This window comes from Neophocaena asiaeorientalis, unplaced genomic scaffold (assembly GCF_003031525.2).
Source record: "Neophocaena asiaeorientalis asiaeorientalis breed wild unplaced genomic scaffold, Neophocaena_asiaeorientalis_V1.1 scaffold7, whole genome shotgun sequence".
Taxonomy (NCBI): domain Eukaryota; kingdom Metazoa; phylum Chordata; class Mammalia; order Artiodactyla; family Phocoenidae; genus Neophocaena; species Neophocaena asiaeorientalis.
Window position 1 is genome coordinate 11,679,983 of NW_020185337.1, and position 25,529 is coordinate 11,705,511.

Sequence of the window (25,529 nt, forward strand, 5' to 3'; positions counted from 1 at the left end):
TTTTTGTGGTGCGCGGGCCTCTCACTGTTGTGGCCTCTCCCGTTGCAGAGCACAGGCTCCGGATGCGCAGGCCCAGCGGCCATGGCTCACGGGCGCAGCCGCTCCGTGGCATGTGGGATCTTCCCGGACCGGGGCACGAACCCGCGTCCCCTGCATCGGCAGGCGGACTCTCAACTACTGTGCCACCAGGGAAGCCCTCATGTAATTCTTGATTATTGTGGTGACATTTTTCAGGATAGCCATATTTATTCTAGCTTAGAACTTGGTAGTGTAGCTTCAGATTTGCTCTATTAACAGAATTACTAATACCAGTGTTGACATGAACTGTTATTTCAGCAGCTGTATTAAGGAATCTATGTAGCTTTTATCACGTTGGAATGGTTGAAACTGTGTAAAATAACCTTCTACTCCAATGTACAGTCAAACCTAGTAGCTCATATTTGAATTCTGCTTCTCCTGATATACTTGTCTAGATTTACGTGGTAAAGCTACTTTTGTTTTCTATTTCTGTTGCTGAAAATATGGTAACCTAACTAGTATATGGTTTGTTCTACAGAGCACTTCTGGTCACTTATTTAATTTTCTCATTCAATGGTGTATAACCTAAGTGCTGTATCTGAGACCCAGTGATATTTATAATACTACTATTGATTAACATAAAGTTTTTCAAATCTTTTTTGTTCACTTTGAGTTTTCCTTACCATGCTTATCTGATTTAATTCTGTTTAAATTTAACTGGTTCTTAAAAGAATCACATAGAGTGTGTTTGCTTCCTGAGATCAGAAACAAAGAGGGCATTATGCTTTCTAAATGAACCACAATTTATGTTGCAATTATGAAAATGAACACAATAGGCACATATTGTTTTCTATACTCCCATATCAAAGTTACATATTGCTCTGTTCAATCAATCATGACTGAGTGACTTAAAGAGTTAACTATATCTGGGGCATACTTATTAAATTTATTCAATTTTAAATTAAAATTCAGTTTTGTTTTACTAAGAAGATAGTGCCAATTGTAATCATATAGCAAATGTTTTGTTGATGTAAGCATACTGAAAATATTTTAAGTTGCAAACCTTCATTTTGAGTTGCTTATAAATTTGCTTCTCCTTACTATAAGATGATATAATAGAAAAAGGATGCTGGATATCATCTTGTTTAAAGAAATTAGAATATATTTTAATTAGCTTTAGAAAATGGTACAATCATCAGCCTTACTGAAACATTCATTCTAGATGTTAGCTGAAGAATATAGCAAATGCTCTAAAAATTACTAGATTAAGTTGAAAGAATAGAATGATTCATAAATTTATATGGGCCATTAAAATGATTTGTGATATTAAGAATATAATATTAAAATTAATATAATACTGAGATCACATAAATATTACATAATATTCTTAGCTCTTTCTCTTCTTTCTCTACACAATTTCCCCAGAAACAACTTGTAGCCTCATGACTTCAGGTACCACCCGTGTATACTGATCACTTTCAAATACACAGATCACTTCCAGTATGTATTTATACCCTGAACTCTCCACTGAGCTCCAGTCTTCCACGAATGACACCTCCATCTTGATGTTTTACAAGAACTACAAAACTAACATTTCAAAATTGAACTTGTCTTTCTTCTAACCCTGCTCTGGCTTCTATTTTCTCCATCTGACAAGTGCTTCCATTCATTGGCCAGGAGAGTGTCACAAGACCACCCCATCTGGAAGATAGTTATGGAATGGGAGGTTGGAAATTGGGATTGTGCTAGCAACCAATAATATCTGACTCACCTACTTACAAGCCATGTTGCTTTTGGAAATGATTTCTTTGTGTCACAGTTTCCTTGTCTGTGAATTGAAATAATGCTGACAAAGAGTCTGTACTCAGTAAATGTTAGCTGTTGTTTTGGTCACCTATTGCTGCTTAGCCAATCACCCTAAAATGTAGTGCCTTAAAACAACACCTATTTGTGATTTCCATGATTGCACTAATAGTTACAAATAGGGTTCAATTGCTAAAGACTCAAGGCCCCAAATGACGATGCTTAAATTTATAGTTTATTGCAATAGAAGAATACAAATAGCAATGGCATTAAGGTACTCTTTGTAATCAAAGGCTGCAAGGGTTCCAGAGAGGCCAGGAGTGAGCTCTAATTGTCTTCCCTCCCTAAGGCCATACCAGGACATGCTTTCTGTCTTGGATCAGAAACCACTAACACATGTGTGGACATCTCAGAACCTGGGACCTCAAAGTGGAGTCTTGTCAGGATTTCTTATACTCTGCTGGTCATATAGGCATATTCTGTTATATAACCAGCATCAACTGTAGAGCCCTCTAGGAGTCTCACTGAGGCTAGGTGCAAACCATCAATCTCACTGTTATCAATGAACAATGCTAACAGTGCTAGCTGATAGAAACCACCCTGAAACTCATGGGAGGTTTTTTTTTTTTTTTTTTGCGGTACGCAGGCCTCTCACTGCTGTGACCTCCCCCGTCGCGGAGCACAGGCTCCGGATGCGCAGGCCCAGCCACCACGGCTCATGGGCCCAGCCGCCCCGCGACACGCAGGATCCTCCTGGACCAGGGCACGAACCTGCGCCGCCTGCATTGGCAGGCAGACCCTCAACCACTGCGCCCCCAGGGAAGCCCCATGGGAGTTTTATAATTGCAAAGCAAGACTTAATCTTGACCGGGGATCAGTGCCTTGTAGATAGTTTAGCAGAAGAGCTCACACCAGTTCCAGGCCTGCTGGAATTAACCTTCATAGTACAGTGATTCTCTGGGTTTTCTGGACTCAGCTGACTAGTTTTTCTGAGCCATATGGTATCAGCTGGGATCACTCATCTGGCTGCATTTCAGAATATCCAAGATGGATGCTTCCATTCATATGTGAGACATCTTAGCTGGATCGGCTGTAATGACTGGAAGCTGGCTGGACCTCACTTTCCTTCCAGGTACCTGGACTTGTGTTGAGGCTTTAGAGCTCTGAGACTGCAAATGCAGAACATGTCATGCCCGTTAAGGCCTAGGCTCGGAAATGGTGCTATCTAACTTCCCCTATATTCTCTTTGTCAAAACAAGTCACAGGGCCAGCCCAGATTCATAGAGGGAATTGGACTTCATTTTCTGGTGGGAGGTAAGGCATGAATATATAGGGATAGGAGGAATTTTTGGTGGCCATCTTTGTAGGCAATCTGTCATGACTGTTATTATTCTTGTTGTTATAATTATTGCATTATCATTACTAGAACTACCCTTTAGTCAAAGAAAGCAAGAAAACATTATCTTGCCTGGACTTCTGAAATAGCCACCTAACAGGTACCTCCACTTCCAATCTTACTCCCTTCTTTTGTCTTCACAGGCAGTCAGATTTATCATCTTAAAATGTTATCTGACAACAAAAGGAGCAACAACCCATTGAATAATGGACAAAAGACTTGAATAGACATTTCTCCAAAGAAGATATACAAGTGCCCAATAAACACACAAAAAGATACCCAACACCATTAGTCAGTAGGGAAATGCAAATCAAAATCACTGCAAGATACCACTTCATGTCTCCTGGGATTTCTGTAATAAAAAATAGAAAATAACAAGTGTTTGTGGGGATGGGGAGAAATTGGAACCCTTGTACATTGTTAGTTGGAATGTCAAATGGTGTGGCCTCTATGGAAAACAGTTTGATGATTACTTGAGAAGCTAAATATAGTATTACCATATGACCCAGAAATTTTACTTCTAGGTGTAAACTCCTCCTGAGAGGCTTTTCACATGCTTTTCACTCTTCCAGGAATGCTGTTCTGACCAATTTTCCCTCTGCAAATGCTTTTCTGTAATAGGAATGCTATTCCATCCATTCTTTCCATTCTTTCTAGCTGGTCACAAAGCACCGAGCTGATCTCCCTGTGCTATGCGACTGCTCCCCACAAGCGATCTAGTGTATATATGTCCATATATACACTACCACTCTCTCACGTTGTCCCAGCTTACCCTTCCCCCTCCCCGTGTACTCAAGCGCATTCTCTAGTAGGTCTGCGTCTTTATTCCCATCTTGCCCCTAGGTTCTTCAAGACCATTCTTTTTTTAAAGATTCCATATATATGTGTTAGCATACGGTATTTGTTTTTCTCTTTCTGACTTACTTCACTCTGTATGACAGACTCTAGGTCCATCCACCTCACTACAAATAACTCAATTTCGTTTCTTTTTATGGCTGAGTAATATTCCATTGTATACATGTGCCACATCTTCTTTATCCATTCATCTGCCAATGGACACTTAGGTTGCTTCCATGTCCTGACTACTGTAAATAGAGCTGCAATGAACATTGTGGTACATGGCTTATTTTGAATTATGGTTTTCTCAGGATATATGCCCAATAGTGGGATTGCTGGGTCGTATGGTAGTTCTGTTTTTAGTTTTTTAAGGAACCTCCATACTGTTCTCCATAGTGGCTGTATCAATTTACATTCCCACCAACAGTGTATGAGGGTTCCCTTTTCTCCACACCCTCTACAGCATTTATTATTTGTAGATTTTTTGATGATGGCCATACTGACCAGTGTGAGATGATATCTCATTGTAGTTTTGATTTGCATTTCTCTAATGATTAATGATGTTGAGCATTCTTTCATGTGTTTGTTGGCAATCTGTATATCTTCTTTGGAGAAATGTCTATTTAGGTCTTCTGAATCCTGCTACTTTACCAAATTCATTGATTAGCTCTAGTAGTTTTCTCGTAGCATCTTTAGGATTATCTATGTATAGTATCCTGTCATCTGCAAACAGTGACAGCTTTACTTCTTCTTTTCCGATTTGGATTCCTTTTATTTCTGTTTCTTCTCTGATTACTGTGGTGAAAACTTCCGAAACTATGTTGAATAATAGTGGTGAGAGTGGGCAACCTTGTCTTGTTCCTGATCTTAGTGGAAATGGTTTTAGTTTTTCACCACTGAGGACAGTGTTGGCTGTGGGTTTGTCCTATATGGCCTTTATTATGTTGAGGTAAGTTCCCTCTATGCCTGCTTTCTGGAGGTTTTTTTTTTTTTTTATCATAAATGTGTGTTGAATTTTGTCAAACACTTTCTCTGCATCTCTTGAGATGATCATATGATTTTTCTACTTCAGTTTGTTAAACGGGGTATCACATTGATTGATTTGCGTATATTGAAGAATCCTTGGATTCCTGGGATAAACCCCACTTGATCATGGTGTATGATCCTTTTAATGTGCTGTTGGATTCTGTTTGCTAGTATTTTGTTGAGGATTTTTGCATCTATATTCATCAATGGTATTGGCCTGTAGTTTTCTTTCTTGGTGACATCTTTGTCTGGATTTATAAATTTCCCTTTTAGAACTGCTTTTTGCTGTGTCCCGTAGCTTTTGGGTCATCGTGTTTTCATTGTCAGTTGTTTCTAGGTATTTTTTGATTTCCTCTTTGGTTTTTTCAATGATCTCTTGGTTATTAAGTAATGTATTGTTTAGCCTCCTTGGGTTTGTATTTTTTACTGGTTTTTTCCTGTAATTGATATCTAGTCTCATAGCGTTGTGGTCAGAAAAGATACTTGGTACAATTTCAATTTTCTTAAATTTACCAAGGCTTGATTTGTGGCCCGATATAATTTATCCTGGAGAATGTTCCATGAGCACTTGAGAAGAAAGTGTATTCTGTTGTTTGAGATGGAATGTCCTATAAATATCAATTATGTCCATCTTGTTTAATGTATCATTTAAAGCTTGTGTTTCCTTATTTATTTTCATTTTGGATGATCTGCCCATTGGTGAAAGTGGGGTGTTAAAGTCCCCTGCTGTGATTGTGTTACTGTTGATTTCCCTTTTTATGGCTGTTAGTATTTGCCTTATGTATTGAGGTGGTCCTATGTTGGGTGCATAAATATTTACAACTGTTATATCTTCTTCTTGGATTGATCCCGTGATCATTATGTAGTGTCCTTGTCTCTTATAATAGTCTTTGTTTTAAAATCTATTTTCTCTGATATAAGAATTGCTACTCCAGCTCTCTTTTGATTTCCATTTCCATGGAATATCTTTTTGCATCCCCTCACTTTCAGTCTGTATGTGTCCCTAGGTCTGAAGTTGGTCTCTTGTAGACAGCATATACGGGCCTTGTTTTTGCATCCATTCAGCCAGTCTGTGTCTTTTCATTGGCACATTTAATCCATTTACATTTAAGGTAATTATCAATATGTATGTTCCTATTACCATTTTCTTAATTGTTTTGGGTTTGTTATTGTAGGTCTTTTCCTTCTCTTGTGTTCCCTACCTTGAGAAGTTCCTTTAGCATTTGTTGTAAAGCTGCTTTGGTGGTGCTGAATTCTCTTAGCTTTTGCTGTCTGTAAAGGTTTTAATTTCTCCTTCAAATCTGAATGAGATCTTTGCTAGGTAGAGTAATCTTGGTTGTAGGTTTTTCCCTTTCATCTCCTTAAATATGTCCTGCCAGTCCCTTCTGGCTTGCAGAGTTTCTGCTGAAAGATCAGCTGTTAACCTTATGGTGGTTCCCTTGTATGTTATTTTTTGTTTTTCCCTTGCTGCTTTTAATATTTTTTCTTTGTATTTAATTTTTGATAGTTTGGTTAGTATGTCTTGGCATGTTTCTCCTTGGATTTATCCTGTAATGGACTCTCTATGCTTCCTGGACTTGATGAACTATTTCCTTTCCCATATTAGGGAAGTTTTCAACTATAATTTCTTCAAATATTTTCTCATTCCCTTTCTTTTTCTCTTCTTCTGTGGGACCCCTATAATTCGAATGTTGGTGCGTTTAACATTGCCCCAGAGATCTCTGAGACTGTCCTCAGTTCTTTTCATTCTTTTTTTGTTTATTCTGCCCTGCAGTAGTTATTTCCACTATTTTATCTTCCAGGTCACTTATCCGTTCTTCTACCTCCGTTATTCGGCTATTGATTCCTTCTAGAGAATTTTTAATTTCATTTATTGTGTTGTTCATGATTTCTTGTTTGCTCTTCAGTTCTTCTAGGTCCTTGTTAAACTTTTCTTGTATTTTCTCCATTCTCTTTCTGAGATTTTGGATCATCTTTACTATCATTTTTCTGAATTGTTTTTCAGGTAGACTCCCTATTTCCTCTTCATTTGTTAGGCCTGGTGGGTTTTTACCTTGCTCCATCATCTGCTGTATGCTTCTCATTTTGCTTAAATTACTGTGTCTTGGGTCTCCTTTTCGCAGGGTGCACGTTCGTCGTTCCCTTTGTTTTTTGTGTTTGCCCCCACTGGCTAAGGTTGTTTCAGTGGGTTGTGTAGGCTTCCTGGTGGAGGTGACTGGTGCCTGTGTTCAGGTGGATGAGGCTGGATCTTTTCTTTCTGGTGGGCAGGACCATGTCTGGTGGTGTGTTTTGGGGTGTCTGTGACCTTATTATGATTTTAGGAAGCCTCTCTGCTAGTGGATGGGGTTGTGTTCCTGTCTTGCTGATTGTTTGGCATAGGGTGTCCAGCACTGTAGCTTGCTGGTCGTTGAGTGGAGAGGGTCTTGGCGTTGACATGGAGATCTCTGGAAGATTTTCGCTGTTTGATATTATGTGGAGCTGGGAGGTCTCTGGTGGACCAGTGTCCTGAAGTTGGCTCTCCCACGTCAGAGGCACAGTTCTGACGCCTGGCTGGAGCACCAAGAGCCTGTCTTCCACATGGCTCAGAATAAAAGGGAGAAAAAAAGAAAGAAAAAGACAATTTAAAAAAAGTTATTAAAATAGAAAACAAAAAAGAATTATTAAAAATATTTTTTAAGTAATTAGAAAGAAAGAAAGAAAAGAACAACCAAAAAACAAATCCCCCAGTGATAAGTGCTGAAAACTGTACTAAAAAAAAAAAATTACGGACAGATCCCGAGGACAAATGGTAAAAGCAAAGCTATACAGACAAAATCACACACAGGAGCATACGCATACACACTCACAAAAAGAGAAAAAGGGGGGAAAAATATATTGTTTCTCCCAAAGTCCACCTCCTCAATTTGTGATGATTCATTTTCTCTTCAGGTATTCCACAGATGCAGGTACATCAAGTTGATTGTGGGGATTTAATCCGCTGCTCCTGAGGCTGGAGGGAGATATTTCCCTTTCTCTTCTTTGTTCGCACAGCTCCTAGGAATCAGCTTTGGATTGGCCCTCCCTCTGAGTGTAGTTCGCCTGAGGGCGTCTGTTCTTCGCTCAGACAGGACGGGGTTAAAGGAGCAGCTGATTCGGGGGCTCTGGCTCACTCCATCCGGGGGGAGGGAGGGGTACGGATGCAGGGCGAGCCTGCGGTGGCAGAGGCCAGGGTGACGTTGCATCAGCCTGAGGTGCCATGTGTTCTGCTGGGGAAGTTGTCCCTGGATCACGGGACCCTGGCAGTGGCGCGCTGCACAGGCTCCCGGGAGGGGAGGTGTGGATAGTGACCTGTGCTTGCACACAGGCTTCTTGGTGGCAGCGGCAGCAGCCTTAGCGTCTCATGCCTGTCCCTGGGGTCCGCGCTGATAGCCGTGGCTCGCGCCCGTCTCTGGAGCTCCTTTAAGCGGTGCTCTGAATCCCCTATCCTCGCGCACCAGGAAACAAAGAGGGAAGAAAAAGTCTCTTGCCTCTTTGGCAGCTCCAGACCTTTTCCCAGACTTCCTCCCGGCTAGCCGTGGCGCACTAACCCCTTCAGGCGGTGTTCACACAGCCAATCCCAGTCTTCTCCCTGGGATCCGACCTCCGGAGCCTGAGCCTCAGCTCCCAGCCCCCGCCCGCCCCGGCGAGGGAGGAGACAAGCTTCTTGGGCTGGTGAGTGCTGGTTGGCACCGATCCTCTGTGCAGAAATCTCTCCGCTTTGCCCTCCGCACCCCTGTGGGTGCGCTCTCCTCCGTGGCTCTGAAGCTTCCCCCCTCTGCCTCCCGCAGTCTCCGCCCGCGAGGGGGCTTCCTAGTGTGTGGAAACCTTTCCTCCTTCACAGCTCCCTCCCACTGGTGCAGGTCCCGTCCCTATTCTTTTGTCTCTGTTTATTCTTTTTTCTTTTGCCCTACCCAGGTACGTGGAAAGTTTCTTGCCTTTGGGAGTTCTGAGGTCTTCTGCCAGCGTTCAGTAGGTGTTCTGTAGGAGTTGTTCCACATGTAGATGTATTTCTGATGTATTTGTGGGGAGGAAGGTGATCTCCACGTTTTACTCTTCCACCATCTTGAAGCTCCTCCCATGTCTTATAATTTTCTGCATACAGGTCTTTTGTCTCCTTAGGTAGGTTTATTACTAGGTATTTTATTCTTTTTGTTGCAATGGTAAATGGGAATGTTTCCTTAATTTCACTTTCAGATTTTTCATCATTAGTGTATAGTATCTTGCAGGATTTTTTAAGGATTAAAGATAACAGAGTATTATCAAAGTATAGTGGCTGCTACACAGTGGTGCTCAATTCATATAGGGAATTAAGGTTTCTTCATTTTATTTGGAAGAAGGATTACAGATAGGGAGAACTAAAAACATTATCTAAGGAAGTGTTAATTGGAGAAGTGAGTTTTATAGACTAAGAAAAGTCTCTAAGCAAAAATTAAAACTTTTTGTGATATCTGAATGGATGGTAATAAAGAAATCTTAATTTTACCCCCTCTTTACACCTTTTCTGCAATGCTATTGCATTATAGCTTGGATATAGGAGAAGGTAGCCTTAGAATTAGGCTACTTAGTCAAAATTATACTAGAATAACTAGTAACAGTTAAATTAGATATGAAGCTAAAGCATGTAGAAACAAATGGAAATCTTAAAATTAGACTTCTTTCTGTATCCTACCACATCAGACTCATTTGGTAATCATTATCCTCAGTTTTAATATTTTTTATTTTGAGTTCTGTATTTAAATAATCAGTTTAAGTCCATGGCATAATGTTAGGTGCTGTATGCATGCTATTCCATTATGTGCAAATATCAGTTCTTGAAAAGTATCTTCTGTATTTGAAAGAGATACAGAAAGGACAAAAGTTATGGATGGTATTCATCAGTCTATCTTTATAGTCCCATCCATTCAGTTAATATTATCGAACTATGATAATATGTGTTAAAAGTGTGGTTAAGCTGATTATTTCCTTCTCAAAATTACTACCACCATGACTCTTAGCCTTTGTCGGTATATTTTCTTTATATTTTATAGTTTTTGTAGAAAGAGATAGAAAGGCTTCTAGTTGTACAAGATGGATTGAATCCATGCTTATGTCATAGCTTCCTCCATTAGTTTGCTAGGACTGTCATAACTAAGTACCACAGACTGAGTGGCATAAAGAAAATAAATTTATTTTCTCACAGTTCTGGAGGCTAGATGTCTGAGATTAAGATGCTGGCAGTGATTTTTTTCTGAGGTCTCTCTCCTTGGTTTGTAAATCACTGTCTTCATCCCATGGTCTTTCCTCTGCATGCTCACATCTTTGCCCAAATTTTCTCTTTTCATAAAGACACCAGTCACACTAAATTAAGGCCCATTCTAAAGACCTCATTTTAAATTAATGACCTCTTTAAAGGCCTTATCTCCAAATTCAGTTACATTCTGAGATACTGGGATATTGACCACTTATAAGTGTGGACTTTAAATGGTTTCTGATTAAAATGCACAAACGTATAATATTTATATATTTCTATATTTAATACACACATATTTAATATACACATAAATTTGAGGCAGTCACAAAAATTTGAACTCTGAATAAAAATTCAGATGAATTAAATAACTGCTGATTTTTTTTAAGATAGAAAAATGGTTTTGTGGTTATGTTAAGGGTCCCTTATTTTTTAGAGATACATCCCGAAGTACTCATTGATGAAATTATGCGGTAGTTTAGACTTGGCTCTGCATCATTAGAGTGAGAACTGGGGAGGCTGGGAGAATTGGGGAGGCTTTGTTTCTTTATTGTGCATGAGAATCTTCTATGAGGATTAGAAAACATATATGGACGCGAGTTGAGGATTATTGACCTTGGGTGATGTGTATGTGGAAATTTCTTGTACTATTCTCTCCATTATTTTTTGTTTTTAATTTTTCATAATTAAAAGTAAAGGCAGGAACGAAATGGAGAGTTTAAGTAAAAGCTTATATACAGAATGGGGAGAAAGTTCTAGGCAGCTTTCCCACTCACCTAAATTGTCAGCCAGACTTGAGAAAAGACTGACCTTTGGGGGCCTGCTAATACAAAGGCTGAGTTGTGATTGTATCACAACATAATTAAGTACAATAGATTTCAAGTTACTTCTGTTCTTTTTTTTAAGATTTTTTTTTTTGATGTGGACCATTTTAAAAGTCTTTACTGAATTTCTTACAATATTGCTTCTGTTTTTATGTTCTGGTGTTTTGGCTGCAAGGCATATGGGATCTTAGCTCCCTGATCAGAGATCGAACACGGACCCCCTGCAGTGGAAGGCAAAGTCTTAACCACTGGACCACCAGGGAAGTTCCTCAGGTCACATCTATTCTATTGTGAAATTTTCAATCAGATATTTTTAGGGACTCACTCTTACGTCTGAATGAAGAGCAAGGGCTCACCAGACAGACATTTGAGGAAACCCTCCAATGTGAAACACAAAAACAAACAAACAAAAAGGCAACATCAATGAAACTCGAAGGAAACAGATAATAGAACAAAATTATAAATAATTAAAATTATATCCACAGAAACATGGAGGATAATGCACGTGTGAATAAAGAAGATTTAGAGAATAAGAAAGATAATTTGAGAATTAAAAATGTAATTACAGAATTTAAATGATAGAACGTGAGCTGAAAGGAATACCTGGCAGCCTGGTGTCACTATTGTCCTTACTGATGTGAAGGGGACTCTGAAACTCTAGGGGAAAATGGCAGTTACGGAACCAGTGGAAAGTGACTGTACCTGGATGAGGCCCAGCAGTGTGAGTTTTAAACTGTTTTAGGGCCTCAGTCCTGACTGCACATCAGCATTAGCCGAGAGGCTTTTAATTCCTGCACACCATCTGATCAAATGAATGATTATACCCTAGTTTTTAAAGACAGGCCCATTTTTGTTAGCTTGCACATGAAAAAATGCCATAAACAACATGCCTCAGTAAGCTTTAACTTCTGTTCCCAAGGCGGGATGCTTTCAAGATCTGGGCCTTATGCCTTAAAATGGATGTGCTTAGCAAAAAAAGCTGTAGTGGTGACCCCTTTTTGGCTGAAGTGTGTTTCTTTATTGTGCATGAGAATCTTCTATGAGGCTTGGTCAAAATGCAGATTCCTGGGCCCAACAAGATTCTAATCACCATATCTCAGATGAGACACTGGGAGGCCATGTACTTAATAGGTTGGTATCAATGCAGGTGTTTTGTTGATTACAATGGAAAAGCAGGATAAATATTACGGCATTTTCAGCCTGTGCCTCGGGTTTGGTCTTTGTAAAGTCTTTTTATCTTCTTTATATTGTCATAAACAGAGACCTGCCTTTCAGTGGTCAGTGTCTCACAATCCTATTTTGGAGCTTATTATTATTATTATTATTATTTTTTTTTTTGCAGTACGCGGGCCTCTCACTAGAACCCGTGTCCCCTGCATCGGCAGGCGGACTCTCAACCACTGCACCACCAGGGAAGCCCTGGAGCTTATTTTTAATTGGCTTATTAAATCCTAAGTCTAAATTTTTAGAAGTAAGGACCTGATTTTACTGCTCTATCTTATATAATGAAGCAAAGTTCAGTAATATTAGGAACTATGGAAAAACAGAAGAAAAGGAATAGGAAGTGTTCACTGAAGGGGTCAAGATTTCATTTCGTCTTTTATGCAAAATAGTTCTCAAGACTAAGTATATTCACTTATCTCATTATTCACACTTAGTCTTTTCCCTATGCTCCATAGTAATGACCACTTAGACAACTGTTGAAAACAGTAGGAAAGTAGTCCCTGTTTGTCAGTAGCTAATAATTGTTTATCATGCCTTCCTATACAGAGAGAAGATAGATATAGCATATCTGAAAAGTTCAAGAAAACAGATTACCATCATGTATTTGAATATCCGTATTTCTGTATTTGATACATATTTCATAGGTTTATATAAACACAGAATTATGCAGAAGTTTCTTTTCTTCTAAATGTAACTATCTACAAGTTCATAGATAAAAAACAATCTTACATGCATGACCAAAGTGAATCTTTTCTATCAGCTATCAAATAATTGTGTAAATTTGTTCATTTGAGACAACATAGCATGGACTTTGCATAAATTTTTAGAATATAATTTATTTATAGGAAGAGGTATTTCTGTATAAGAATTTCTCCTAAAGAATTGTTCAAATTATTATTTTTTATTATAATTATAGGTATTTTACTATAATTAGAAATGGATAATGCTCTTATTTGGGGGCACATTAGTTCCCAGAGGAACGTATCTCTAAAATCGTTGTATGGTCAGTGAAAATACAATGCATGCATTCATCCATTCTTCTGACAAGTATTTACTGAGCACCTACTATGCCCCAGCTACTCTTCTATACTCTAAAGATAGAGCAGCCAACAAAACAAAACAAAACAAAAAAACAACTGCCCTCTTGGAGCTTATAACATTGCAGGAAATCATATTTTGGATAGTAAAAAACAATAAGGTTGAAAAATAGGTAGGAGAGGGGACAGGAATTGTTTGGTGGAGGCAGTGAAATTTTATGTTGGGTGGCCTGGAAATGACTCATTGAGAAGGTAACGTTGAGTAGTGAACTGACTGAATTGAAAGAGTGAGCCCTGGATCTATCTAGGAGAACATTCCAAGCAAAGAGAATGGTAAGTGCAAAGGTTTTGAGGTGGATATATGACTGATCTTTTTAGGAAACAGAGTGAATGAGTGGAGAGAGTAGTAGGATAGGTGGTTAGAGTGGTAATAGTGTGTCTGGGGGTGAAATTCATTTCATATTAAGGACCTTGGTTTTTTGCCAGAAGTGAGATTGGAAGCCATTGGATGGGTTTGAGAAGGGGAGTGGTACAGTCTGACCAAGGGTTTTATCTGGATCCATCACTAGTTTCTGTGTTGGAAACAGACTGAAATGGGCAATGGTGGAAGCAAGGGAGGCAGTTAGGAAGATTTCACAGTAATCCGGGTAAGAGATCGTGGCTTGGATCAGAGTATTTGTGGAGGTGGAGCGACATGGTTGGATTTGCCTATATTGTTATGATATAGTTGATAGGATTTGCTGATAGAATTTCATTATACATCCAAGTTATAAGCCAGGTATTTAATTCATAAATTAAGGAATAATTCTTTCAACTATAGAAAAGTAGGGGAGATATTATATGAAGCAGAAGATTTAAATTTATCTTTTTTATACTATGAAAGGTACTTTATCAAGGTAGTTAAAATATTTGATGATGACTAAATAGTACTTCTATATATATATTTACATTTTATTAGCAAGATAATTAAAACCCAATCCCAATGTTTACTGAATTAATTTTTATCTGTTATAAAATATCTAGTTAAAAGCTTAATGTCTTACATCTAATATTTGTAGTTAAAATAAAATATATCCTAAAGCTTATTTGTTGGAAACAAAGCAGTCTACTGATTAACAGAAATTTGAGAAGACAGTAAAATATGTTATAGAGATAAGCTGGTTGTCTAAAGTTAAATGGGAGAAATATAGAAACTACTTTTATTCATTGTAGTGTCTAAATCACATGAAGAACTAGATAATTTTTTTCTGAGCTCTATCAGTAGGGGGCAGCAAAGTTTCAAGTAGTGTGTTTTCGGGTTCCTGGGAGGCTTTGCTAAGGAAAATTTCCTTTTTTTTTTTGTTGTTGTTGCCGTTGCTCTTAAGAAGTTTGTTCTGGCTTGCTTTTTAATGAAGTGCTTTGGTAATATCACTTAAAAGCGCTGTAGCTTTTGTTCAGATATTTAGCCAATTGTTCCCTTAGGCGCTATAGATGCTTTCTTAAGAGTATGTATTTTTTTCTTTCTGTAATTTAGGGAGTACCAGGGCAAGGAAAATATGACATTAAAAGTCAATTTCAGAAGAATGAAACTATGTCATCAAACGTAAATCATGCATCACCTGCTTTTCTTTCTCAATCCCGGGTAATGTTCTACAGTTATTTCATATTTAGTGTATAATAGGTATAATGCAATGCCAGCAACAAATCCAGTGGTGTTAGGGAGATTATAAAAAGAAAAATGGTATTTAAGCAAATTAGGAACAGATGCAGCCTGGGCATATCATTTTGCCAGAAATGTGGGTAAAAGGAAATGACTTAAGATTACACTATTAACAATAATATGCAGAGATGAATCTTCAAATTGAAATTATTTATTAAACGTTGTCTACTAAGCAAATTTGCTTATGTGGAAGTTCATTTTAGCTTATAAGAGATTTTAGTCTGGGTTTTAAAATATACTAATGAATATGTGAAGTGTTGACGTGTAATCTATGAGGACATTCATATCTTTTGAAGAAGGTTCTGAAGGCTCTCTGGAGCCTAGCTGTAAATTATATCTAAAACTGCCACTGGGGCCTTTATTAGTGATATGAGAGTCTATTTCACAGGGATCCTGTTCTCCAAGGTCTATATTGAGGGGACTTGAAGGTATCTAAGATATTCCTAAGGCAAGAACATTATAATACTAGCAAACCTTTATGTCACAGTGGCCAGATCAAGTCGTTGTGATATTTAACCAATTGTACTACGTAAAACTCAGATTATCTTATTTAACTTGGGAAGGTTATTAACCTTCAGATGACTACAGCGGGCTACTTTAGTTTCATTGTACTTAAGAGGCAACTCCTTGGAGACAAATAGATAGATTGCAGGTATATTTTGGAGACACAGTTAACATGACTTTTTAATGGGTTAGATGTTGTGGTGAGGGACTAGGAAGAATCAGGAATGAACATCAGGTTTCTGCCTTGAGCAACTTGATAGTACTTAAGGTACTACACAGAATGGATGTGAGGGAATGGGATATCGTGTGTGTGCCCTTGATTTTAAAAACACCATTTTTACAACTAGAACTCTCAGTTTTTATGCTATTCCTGTTCATCTGATATACAGTCCTAATGTGACATTACTTAGCACCAATTATAATCTTTTAAATATATTTTCAGAAATGAAAAAGAATATGATATCAATTTTGCTAAGAGGACCATGAAGAAAAGAATCATGGTTCTGGGGTGAAAGATATGGAGGAGTTAAAACCAACAGGACTGCCTGCTAGGGGTAGTGTTAGTGTTTAGCTGAATATGAATAGATTTATTAATGATTATGATTGAAAAAGCAATAATGAAATTAACAAGGTGGACTTGGAACACAATTTTTGATTTATAGGATTAAAGACATGTTATGTTATTGGGATACTTATTTTAGTCTTGACTTAAGGAGTTGTCTGGTATTTTATTTAAATGCATTGAATTTTCTTATGTCTTCAACTATTAATTTTTAAAACATAAGATTTCCTTTATAATAATGGTTCTCAACTCTTGCTGCATATTAGAATATTTGGGGAAATTTTAATACATTCTGATACGCAGTTGCTTTCTTTCCTCTCTCCCAGAGATTGATTCAACTGGTCCAGAATAGGACCCAGGCACCAATACTTTTTTTAACTCCTCAAGTAATTCTATATGCAGCCAGGGTTGAGTATTACCATTTAAAAACATTGACTCAGCATTTAAATAATAAAATAGTATTTAAGAAGGCTTTGGAAATGTTCCTACATGAAAGGAGGCTAAAAGCAATATCTGAGCCTAGTCTCGGTTATGTATTATAGGGGAAAAATGCAATAGAATTATAATTAGATCAACTGACATTTGGAATATGAATGGTACATTAGATAAAAGTCATATCATTGATACATTTAAGAAAATACATGTAAGAAAATATCCCTATTTTTAATAAATACACACTAAAGTATTTAGGGGTAAAGGGCCACAACACACATAACTTTCCATTAAATGGTTCTATATGCGTGTTTTGTGTGTGTGTGTGTGTGTGTGTGTGTAGGGAGACAGAGAGAGGGAGGAATGGACATACAGAGAGAAAGACAGAAATAGAGTGGGCAAATGAAAACAGTGAATGGCATAACATGTTAGCAGGTGCATCTGGGTAATCATTGCACAGGTATTTTCTGCATTATTTTTATTCATAAATTTGAATGTTCCAAATTTTAAATTAATTCTAAATAAAAAAGTTTAAAAAATAGATTATTCAATGCTATATTTCATAAGATTTCATAATTTACATATAGATACATGTATATTTAATATCAGTCAAATATAAATTTATAATAAGTAAGCTTATTATAAGTTTATAAAATCATAACTTTAATATAAGTTAAAGTGGATTTATATACCACTTGAATCTAAGATTTTTTTCTTAAGGTAGCTAATGGTATCGTTGAGTTAATTGAATATATATGTTGAGGGACTTTGTCAATTTGTGTAATTTTATTACATAGAAGAAACCATGTTAGATCATGTAGTTTTTCTTTATTATCTTGCAGAATATTTTAAATGTGAAGATTGTCCACACACTATCATCTGAATCTCATATTGAGATGATTTCCTTTGAAAAATCTTTCTGGCTTAGCGAAGTACATAATGCATTACTGTATTAATATATAGATGATTTTTCTAAAAGTATATATTTTATGTTTTGATAGATATCTTTACTCATCTACATTTTCTTCACTCCATTAAGAAATAAACTCCAGATGTTATATTACTAAGAAAGCAGCTTTTAACTCACAAAATATCAAAACGTACCATAGTTTCTTACTGGCATGTTTTCTTGTTCTTCACTAGAGGTTTTTCCCTATGAAATCAATCACCCCAGCTCCTGGTGCATATAATGAATCTCGAACTGCTTTCAAGCCCTTGAAGAAAACACCAGGACTGAAAAATACCTCATTTGGTCAAAGTGCTGCTCAATTCACACAAGACTCTAGGACAGAGAAAATTCCAGGTTAGCAATGAATTCATATGTATCTACTCTTTAGCTTTATGCAACTTAATATTCTTCAAATGGTTGCACCAGAAAGTAGGGAGGAAAGTACAATTTTCTGTTCTATGGGTGGTGTTGTCATTTTAAGTCAACATTTTTTTAAGCATTGACTCTACACTAAACACAGATAAAAATAATGTACAGTTTTAGTAAGATTTTAATTTAACTTGTCACATCTCTTAGTTGTAATTTTCAATTGTTTTCCTTTTTTCAATAAATTTCCTAATTTTCCCTTGGTAGGTGAACATATAGGTAAATTGTGTGGTCACTGCCAGTAATATAACTTACGATATTCAGTTTTGTTAAAATTTTATTTTGGAGATGTCCAATCACATGTACTAGTATTCTCAGTGGGTATTCTAGTATACAGTGGATAATCTAAAACTATAACACAAAAATAACATATAATGACTAACACATTGCTGATGTATAACAAACTCAGTGGCTTAAAAAAACAGACTTTTCCCATCATATCCCATTAATCTGTGGGACTGCTAAAAGGCAGAGTTCAGATGGGACTGTTATTCAGAGTGCATGCATAGCTCAAGCATTGCTACCCCAGGGTAGTTGGTCTTTTCACATGGTAGCTCAGGGCTCCATGAGACCTGGCAGGAAGCTGCAAGGCTTCTTATGACCTACCCTCAGAAATTCCAGGACCTCACTTTCTGTTAGTCAATCAAGTGGCACAGGGTAGCCTATATTGAAAAGAAGGACATGAAACTTCATCTTTCAATGACAGGGGTAGCAAGGAATTTGTGGCCATCTTTAATCTGCTATAGATTACCCTCTGGCTACAAAATATTTTCATTTTTCCTACATGTCTTCTCAAGGCCTCCAAAGTCTCAGGCAAGTATGGTATAATCTTAAAGACCAGGATCTTGTTATCTAAGTCAGATGTAGGTGCAGGTGGGGATTCTTGGGTGTGGTCCTTCAGATCATCTTGTATATCTCTCTTCTCTATCAGAAGAGCTGTGAACTACAGATACAAGTTATCTCCCCCATATATTCAACACATAGTGGTGGGAGAGAGATAGGATAATAATACTAGAAACTCCTATCCAAAAAAGAGAGAAAACTGGAGGCCCACAATATTACTAAATCAAACTTGGGTCCACTTGCCCGTGTGCAGTAAAGCCAATCTACTGACACAGTGTTGTGGTGAAGAAAAGTGCAGCATTTACTGCAGGGCACCAAGCAAGGAGTCCAGGTAGCTAGTGCTCAAAAGGCCCAAACTCCCCAGTGGCTTTCAGGGAAAGGTTTTTAAAGACAGGGTGAGGGAGGGGAATTGTGGGGTGCGTGATCAGCTCATGGACATTCTTCTGATGGGTTAGTTGTGAGGTAATCGGGAGTCAACATCATCAACCTTCTGTTTCCAGCCGCTCTGGGGTCTACCTGTTTGTGGGCAGCATACAGTTAACTTCTTCCACCTGGTGGAGGTTTCAGTATCTGCAAAACAGCTCAAAGGACATGGCTTAGAATGTTATCTATAGCCTTTGAGGAGGAACTAAAAGTGCTTGACTTTGTTTAATGGCTAAAGTATTATTATTTTGTCTTGCTTGACTATTTTCCTTTATTTCTGCATTTTCTCCCTTCTCTGATTAAATTTATTCTTTGGAACTTGTGGAGGGCCTAGGAGGCTAGTTTTCTACAGATAAGAGACAGGCAGAGGGCATTGGGTGAGGGTATCTGTCCTGAGAAGGCCCCATGGGGTCCTGCTCAATGACAATAGAAGTCACAGGCCTATAGCAATTCTGAAGTCCAAGGTGGCATATGTTGCCATTTTCTTAGTTAGGGCTCAGTTGGGCTCCCTGGGAGTAAGATTTCCTGTGGTGCTTTGTTTTACCTTTTAGGCTCTTGGTTTCATCCTTTGAAACATCCTTCCTCTTCTATAAGAAACAGGCTGTGTTTTCAGCTTTCTCAACCTGCTTCCTGCCCAGGGAGATCCGGGATCTATGAGCCACTTTTCATTTTGTACTGTTGTTGTTTGTTTCATTCCAGATTGGTTCATTCCTTATTAAAACTTTGTAGGTTTATTATTTTAATTTATAATCAAATACACTGGACAAAAGCCAAGCTCACATGTACTTCTTAGAAAAACCTTTAGTTTAGTGTTGCTGTGTTTCTGTACTCTTAGATTCTTAGGAGCACTATTGCACTATTGTTTTAGCTTAGAGGGTCTATGACATATGGCCTTAAAATTCCTAGGTGTTCTTTTCTGTAACTGAGAGATTCTATGAGATACCATCTTAAATCTTTTTGAGGTCTTAACAAAGGTCTTACAGCTAAACCCTGGATTTGGTCTTGGGGCGTTTCTTGCTTTAAGAGCTTTTTGCTGTGTGGAGAGACTGGGGATGAAAAACAATTTTACTTTCAAACTCAGAAAATATTGGTTTCATTTTATTTCCTATAAATTCTGCTTGAAAACTGAGCAGTTTTAGCTTAGCTCTTTCTAACTATACCTTCTCACACACAGCTAAAAGCAACTAGTTGGCACTTTTGATATTTAACCTAGACATTTCCTGAGCTAGAATCCACTATTTTATTAGGTGTTTTCTTCACTATTCCAAGTATTAGTTTTGCCAAAATTTCTGCCATTACAGTATACAAATTATCTTTTCTCCAACCTCCATAACATTTTTATCACTCTCTTTAAGCCATTACCAACTGTCTCCTCAAGGCCATTTCTCTAAGTCTTGAGTTGTTTCAGCTTCTGGCCCATTGCCTGATCCCAAACCATTGCTCCAAGTTTTGACATGGTAATTTTTCCTTATAGTAATGCTGTACTCATGGTATAAAATTATTTACTATTTATGCCATTGAGAGGTTGAGTATTATTCTTCTACATCTTCAATCTTGGCTAGTCTGGTGGCTTTCTTCTCCAATAGCATGCAGTGGAAGTGATATTCTAGCACTTCTCAGGCAAAGTCATAAGCTTAACAGCATATACCTGGGCCTATAGAAACAATTGATTTTGGAGGCCTGAGCTTCTAGATAGAAATCTGACTAGTTTAAGACTGCCATTCTGGAGAGGTCTTATATCGGTGCTAGGCACCACCCCAGATGAGCCTAGCTCAGTAGTGTTTATCATGAATCTGAAATACAAATTATTTCAAAATATCAATTTATTCAGTGACCCAACTGCCTTAAGTTTGGGCCTTGTTTTCAATTTGATGGTCTAATGTATTACAAATAAAGTTTTATAAATTCCCCAAAGGTTATTTTATTTTTAAAGGATAAAGTTTAATTATGATGACCTCTAAAATCTAATCCTGATCTTACATATTTTAAGAATTAGTGAGAATGGCCTTCTTGTGTTTCCTTTTTCCCATGTAGATATTAGTGTACAGTAATGACTTAGACTCACAAATCAGTCATAGAACAGATTCAACCACCTAATGTATGGCTCAGAGCTGTGGCAGGTTACTGTTCGTAGGCATCCTAAGCTGTCTAACTCTGGGGTTCCTGGGCATTGCTACACTTAATAACTGGAAAATGAACATAAAAAACCTCTAATGTAAGTGAATTATAATGATCAGGGTGGCTTTTCAAATCAGAACCTTAACAAGGTAGTACCTGAAATGCACACACCTTGAGGTCCCTATATTTAAGTACTTAAGCTCACTTGTCACAATGTTATGTTGTCCTCTCATGCCAGAAGAGAGGCAAACCTAAGATATTTGTATTTTAAGTCCCTTAAATGGTGGCCCAAATAGTTTTCATTATGCTCTCTGTTTATATTTTTCCCAAGCATTATCAGTGGAGGAATGTTGGAAGACGTCAGAAATAAGATGTATTATTGGCATTTAGGTTTTCTGAGAGTTGGGATGACAGACTTCTGGGGAATAGACTTTAGAACTAGAATATTTGAAAAACTGAGAAGAATTTGTGGGCAGCTTCTTTGAGAAAAACCTTACATGTATCACGAGTACAGAGGATTTGACTGTGTAGAATGACTTGATCACTTTTAAACCAGAAGGAACCTAAAGTATCATCTAGCCTCATGCCCACTTGTTTGTTACCTGCCTGCAGTGAGAAAGGAGATTGCACCAGAATGTAAATCCACACAATGCTTCCTTCATGGAGAAAGACTAGTTATAAAACGTTTAGTGAGTCAATTTACATTTAGTTGTAAGCTCCTTTTATTGTAGATTGTTCTTGGACGGGCAGCAGTTCACAGATCACATTTTGAGTAGCACTGATCTAGTCAATTCCTATTATCTGCAGACAGGAACTTGAAGCCCAGAAAAACAAATGAGATTTAAGTGATGGTTCATACCTATTTAGTTGCAGATCTAATTTAGTAGATTCCAGATAACATGAGTACAGCCAAATCAGGTGTTCTTTCAAGTATTTGATATTGCATTTTATGAATATTGCTGCTCACTGGAACTGATTTCTTGAAAATACTGAACTATAAAACATATATAAATATTTGTTTCAAATATTTGAATGTCTCGATAAAAACTTTTATCAATGGCAAAGAAAGTTGTTTGTATTATTTTGAATGAATAAAAAGACATGTTATTCACTCCGATTGTCACTGTAGAAAATATTCCTGGTTATAAATGTACACTAAAGGGTAAAAGGCAAATATTAAAACAACTAAATACTATGATAGGAAGATTGGGTGATAGCTGATTTTTTTCTGTTCCAAATTGATTTTTAATGTTGTTACATCAAGATTTCAATACTTTTTGGCATCAAGAATTTCCCTCCTGCCCTCCTCCCTCCCTCTCTCCCTCCCTCCCTTCCTTCCTTCTTTACTGAATATAATTTACACAATAAATATAATTTTAAGTGTACATTTTGATGAGTGTTGGTAAATGTACATAGTCAGATAATCACCACTATTTAATCAAGTTTTAGAACACTTCCATCATTCTTAAAACGTTCTCTCAGGACTTCCCTGGTGGTGCAGTGGTAAAGAATCCACCTGCCAATGCAGGGGATGTGGGTTTGAGCCCTGGTCCGGGAATATTCCACATGCCGCGGAGCAGCTAAGCCCTTGTGCCACAACTACTGAGCCTGCGCTCTAGAGCCCATGAGCCACAACTACTGAGCCTGCATGCCACAACTACTGAAGCCCCCACGCCTAGAGCCTGTGCTCTGCAGCAGGAGAAGCCACTGCAATGAGAAGCCCATATACCGCAACCAAGAGTAGCTCCCACTCGCCACAACTAGAGAAAGCCCGCAAGTGGCAGCAAAGACTGAACGCAGCCAAAAATAAAAATAAAAATAATAAATTTATTAAAAAAAAAAAAATAAAATGTCATCGCCATACCCAAGGTCATCTAGGTTTCAAAAAAAAAAAAAAGTTCCTCATGACCTTCTGCAGTTAATCTCTACCCCCACTCTTGGCCCTAAGTAACTGTCAGTGTTTCTATGATTTTGCATTTTCTGGAATTTTATATAAATGGAATTACACATTATTTAGGATTTTGTGTTTGTCATCTTTCACTTAGCGTGATGTTTTTGAGGTTCATTCATGTTGTTGCATTTATTTTTTCTTTTTATTATTGAGTATTATTCCATTGTTTGGGTGTAGCACATTTTGTTTATCTGTTCACCAGCTAATGGACATTTGGGTTGTTTTTATTTCTCTTGCGGAAATAACTAGGAGTAGGATTTCTGGGTCATATGGTAAGTATATGTTTAACTTTATAAGAATTTGACAAATTGTTTTTCAGAATGGCAAAGCACTTTGCGTTCCTGCCAGCAATACATGAGAATTCTTTCTAAAAAATTACTTCATTTATAGTTACTCAGTTTATAAATAAGATATGGTGTATATATACAATGGAATACTACTCAGCCATAAAAGACAATGAAATTTTGTCATTTGCATCAATATGGATGGACTTTGAGGGTATTTTGATAAGTGAAATAAGTCAAACAGAGAAAGACAAATTGTGTGATATCACTTATATATGGAATCTACAAAATACAACAAACTAGTGAATAAACAAAAAGAAGCAGACTCAGAGATATAGAGAACAAGCTAGTGGTTACCAGGGAGGAGAGGGAAGCGGGGAGGAGAAATACAAGGGCAGGGAAAAGTAAAAGGGTTATTTTGGGATTATATGAAATCATGTGTGTAAAACTTTTGAAAATGATAAAGCACTATAGAAGTTAAAGGATCTTTCATTCAATAAATAAAGTAAAATAAATAATAAAGTTACTCAGTTTAAAAGAATTAAAAGTGTTTCTTACATATGATATTCTTCATAATTCTAGGTCCTGGGTTTTATAATATCCAAAACAATACTTTAATTGACAACTTTAGCAATACCTGCTTGAAGAAACAAAAGAAAAGTGCATTCGGTTCTTCTGTTCCTCAGTCTCTCTTCCTGGTTCAGAAAGAAGTTTTTCCTACTCCTGGGCCTGCTGGCTATAAGGTAATATGTGGATACCAAAATTATATTACTTATATCTATTACCAAGAATATAGGGTTTACAGGATTACATGTGATATATGTACCTCATTATTATAAACCATACTATTATTATTGAAATTATTTACATATGGTCATTTATGGCATAAGAACAAAAATTAATTTGGTTCACAGCTATGTTTGTAATTTCTTTTTTAAAAGTAGATCTTATTCTTTATCTCTTTGGAGATCTCACATATAGTTCTTTAAATATTCATCTTCATTTTATGATTGGGCCACTATATTCTGAAAGTAAATTTAGGCTTCCTTTAATTTAGGGCTTCTTTAAATGCTCTCTGCAGTTTTATAATTTTTATGTTGACATCTTACACATCTTTATTAGATTTATCCCTCAGTATTTGATGTGCTTTTTTTTTTGTACATGAGTGTTCATAGCTTTATTCATATAGTTCATATAAAGTTCATAAAACTTTATTTGTAATAATAGAGCTGAAAACAACCCAAATGTCCATTAATCAATGAATGGATAAACAAACTGTGATATACTCATATTTAACAAGAATTAGTACATCCAGCCCTCTCAGAATAATTAGGAGGAATGAAATAAACTGACAAAAAAGAGTGGATAGTACATTATTCAATTTTTTTTTTAACACCTTTATTGGGGTATAATTGCTTTACAATGGTATGTTAGTTTCTGCTTTATAACAAAGTGAATCAGTTATACATATGTTCCCATATCTCTTCCCTCTTGTGTCTCCCTCCCTCCCTCCCTATCCCGCCCTCCAGGCTGTCACAAGGCACCGAGCTGATCTTGTGCTATGCGGCTGCTTCCCACTAGCAGTGGTTGGTCTGTTCATATTTTCTGTTTCTTCCTGATTCAGTTGTGGCAGTTTGTGCATTTCTAAGAATTTGTCCATTTCTTCCAGGGTGTCCATTTTATTGGCATAGAGTTGCTTGTAGTAATCTCTCATGATCTTTTGTATTTCTGCAGTGTCAGTTGTTACTTCTCCTTTTTCATTTCTAATTCTATGCATTTGAGTCTTCTCCCTTTTTTTCTTGTTGCGTCTGGCTAATGGTTTGTCAATATTGTTTATCTGCTCAAAGAACCAGCTTTTAGTTTTATTGATCTTTACTATCGTTTCCTTCATTTCTTTTTCATTTTTTTCTGATCTGATTTTTATGATT

The 25,529-nt window shown here is 37.2% G+C and overlaps 1 protein-coding gene across 1 annotated transcript in view; it reads left to right on the plus strand.

Annotated features, from left to right (window-relative positions):
- Positions 1 to 25,529, plus strand: part of STPG2 (sperm tail PG-rich repeat containing 2) — a 270,505-nt gene that overhangs the window by 78,187 nt on the left and 166,789 nt on the right. Inside the window, 2 exon segments of the mRNA XM_024736227.1 lie at positions 17,751 to 17,910; positions 24,184 to 24,351. Of these exon segments, the coding sequence (XP_024591995.1) occupies positions 17,751 to 17,910; positions 24,184 to 24,351 (328 nt within the window).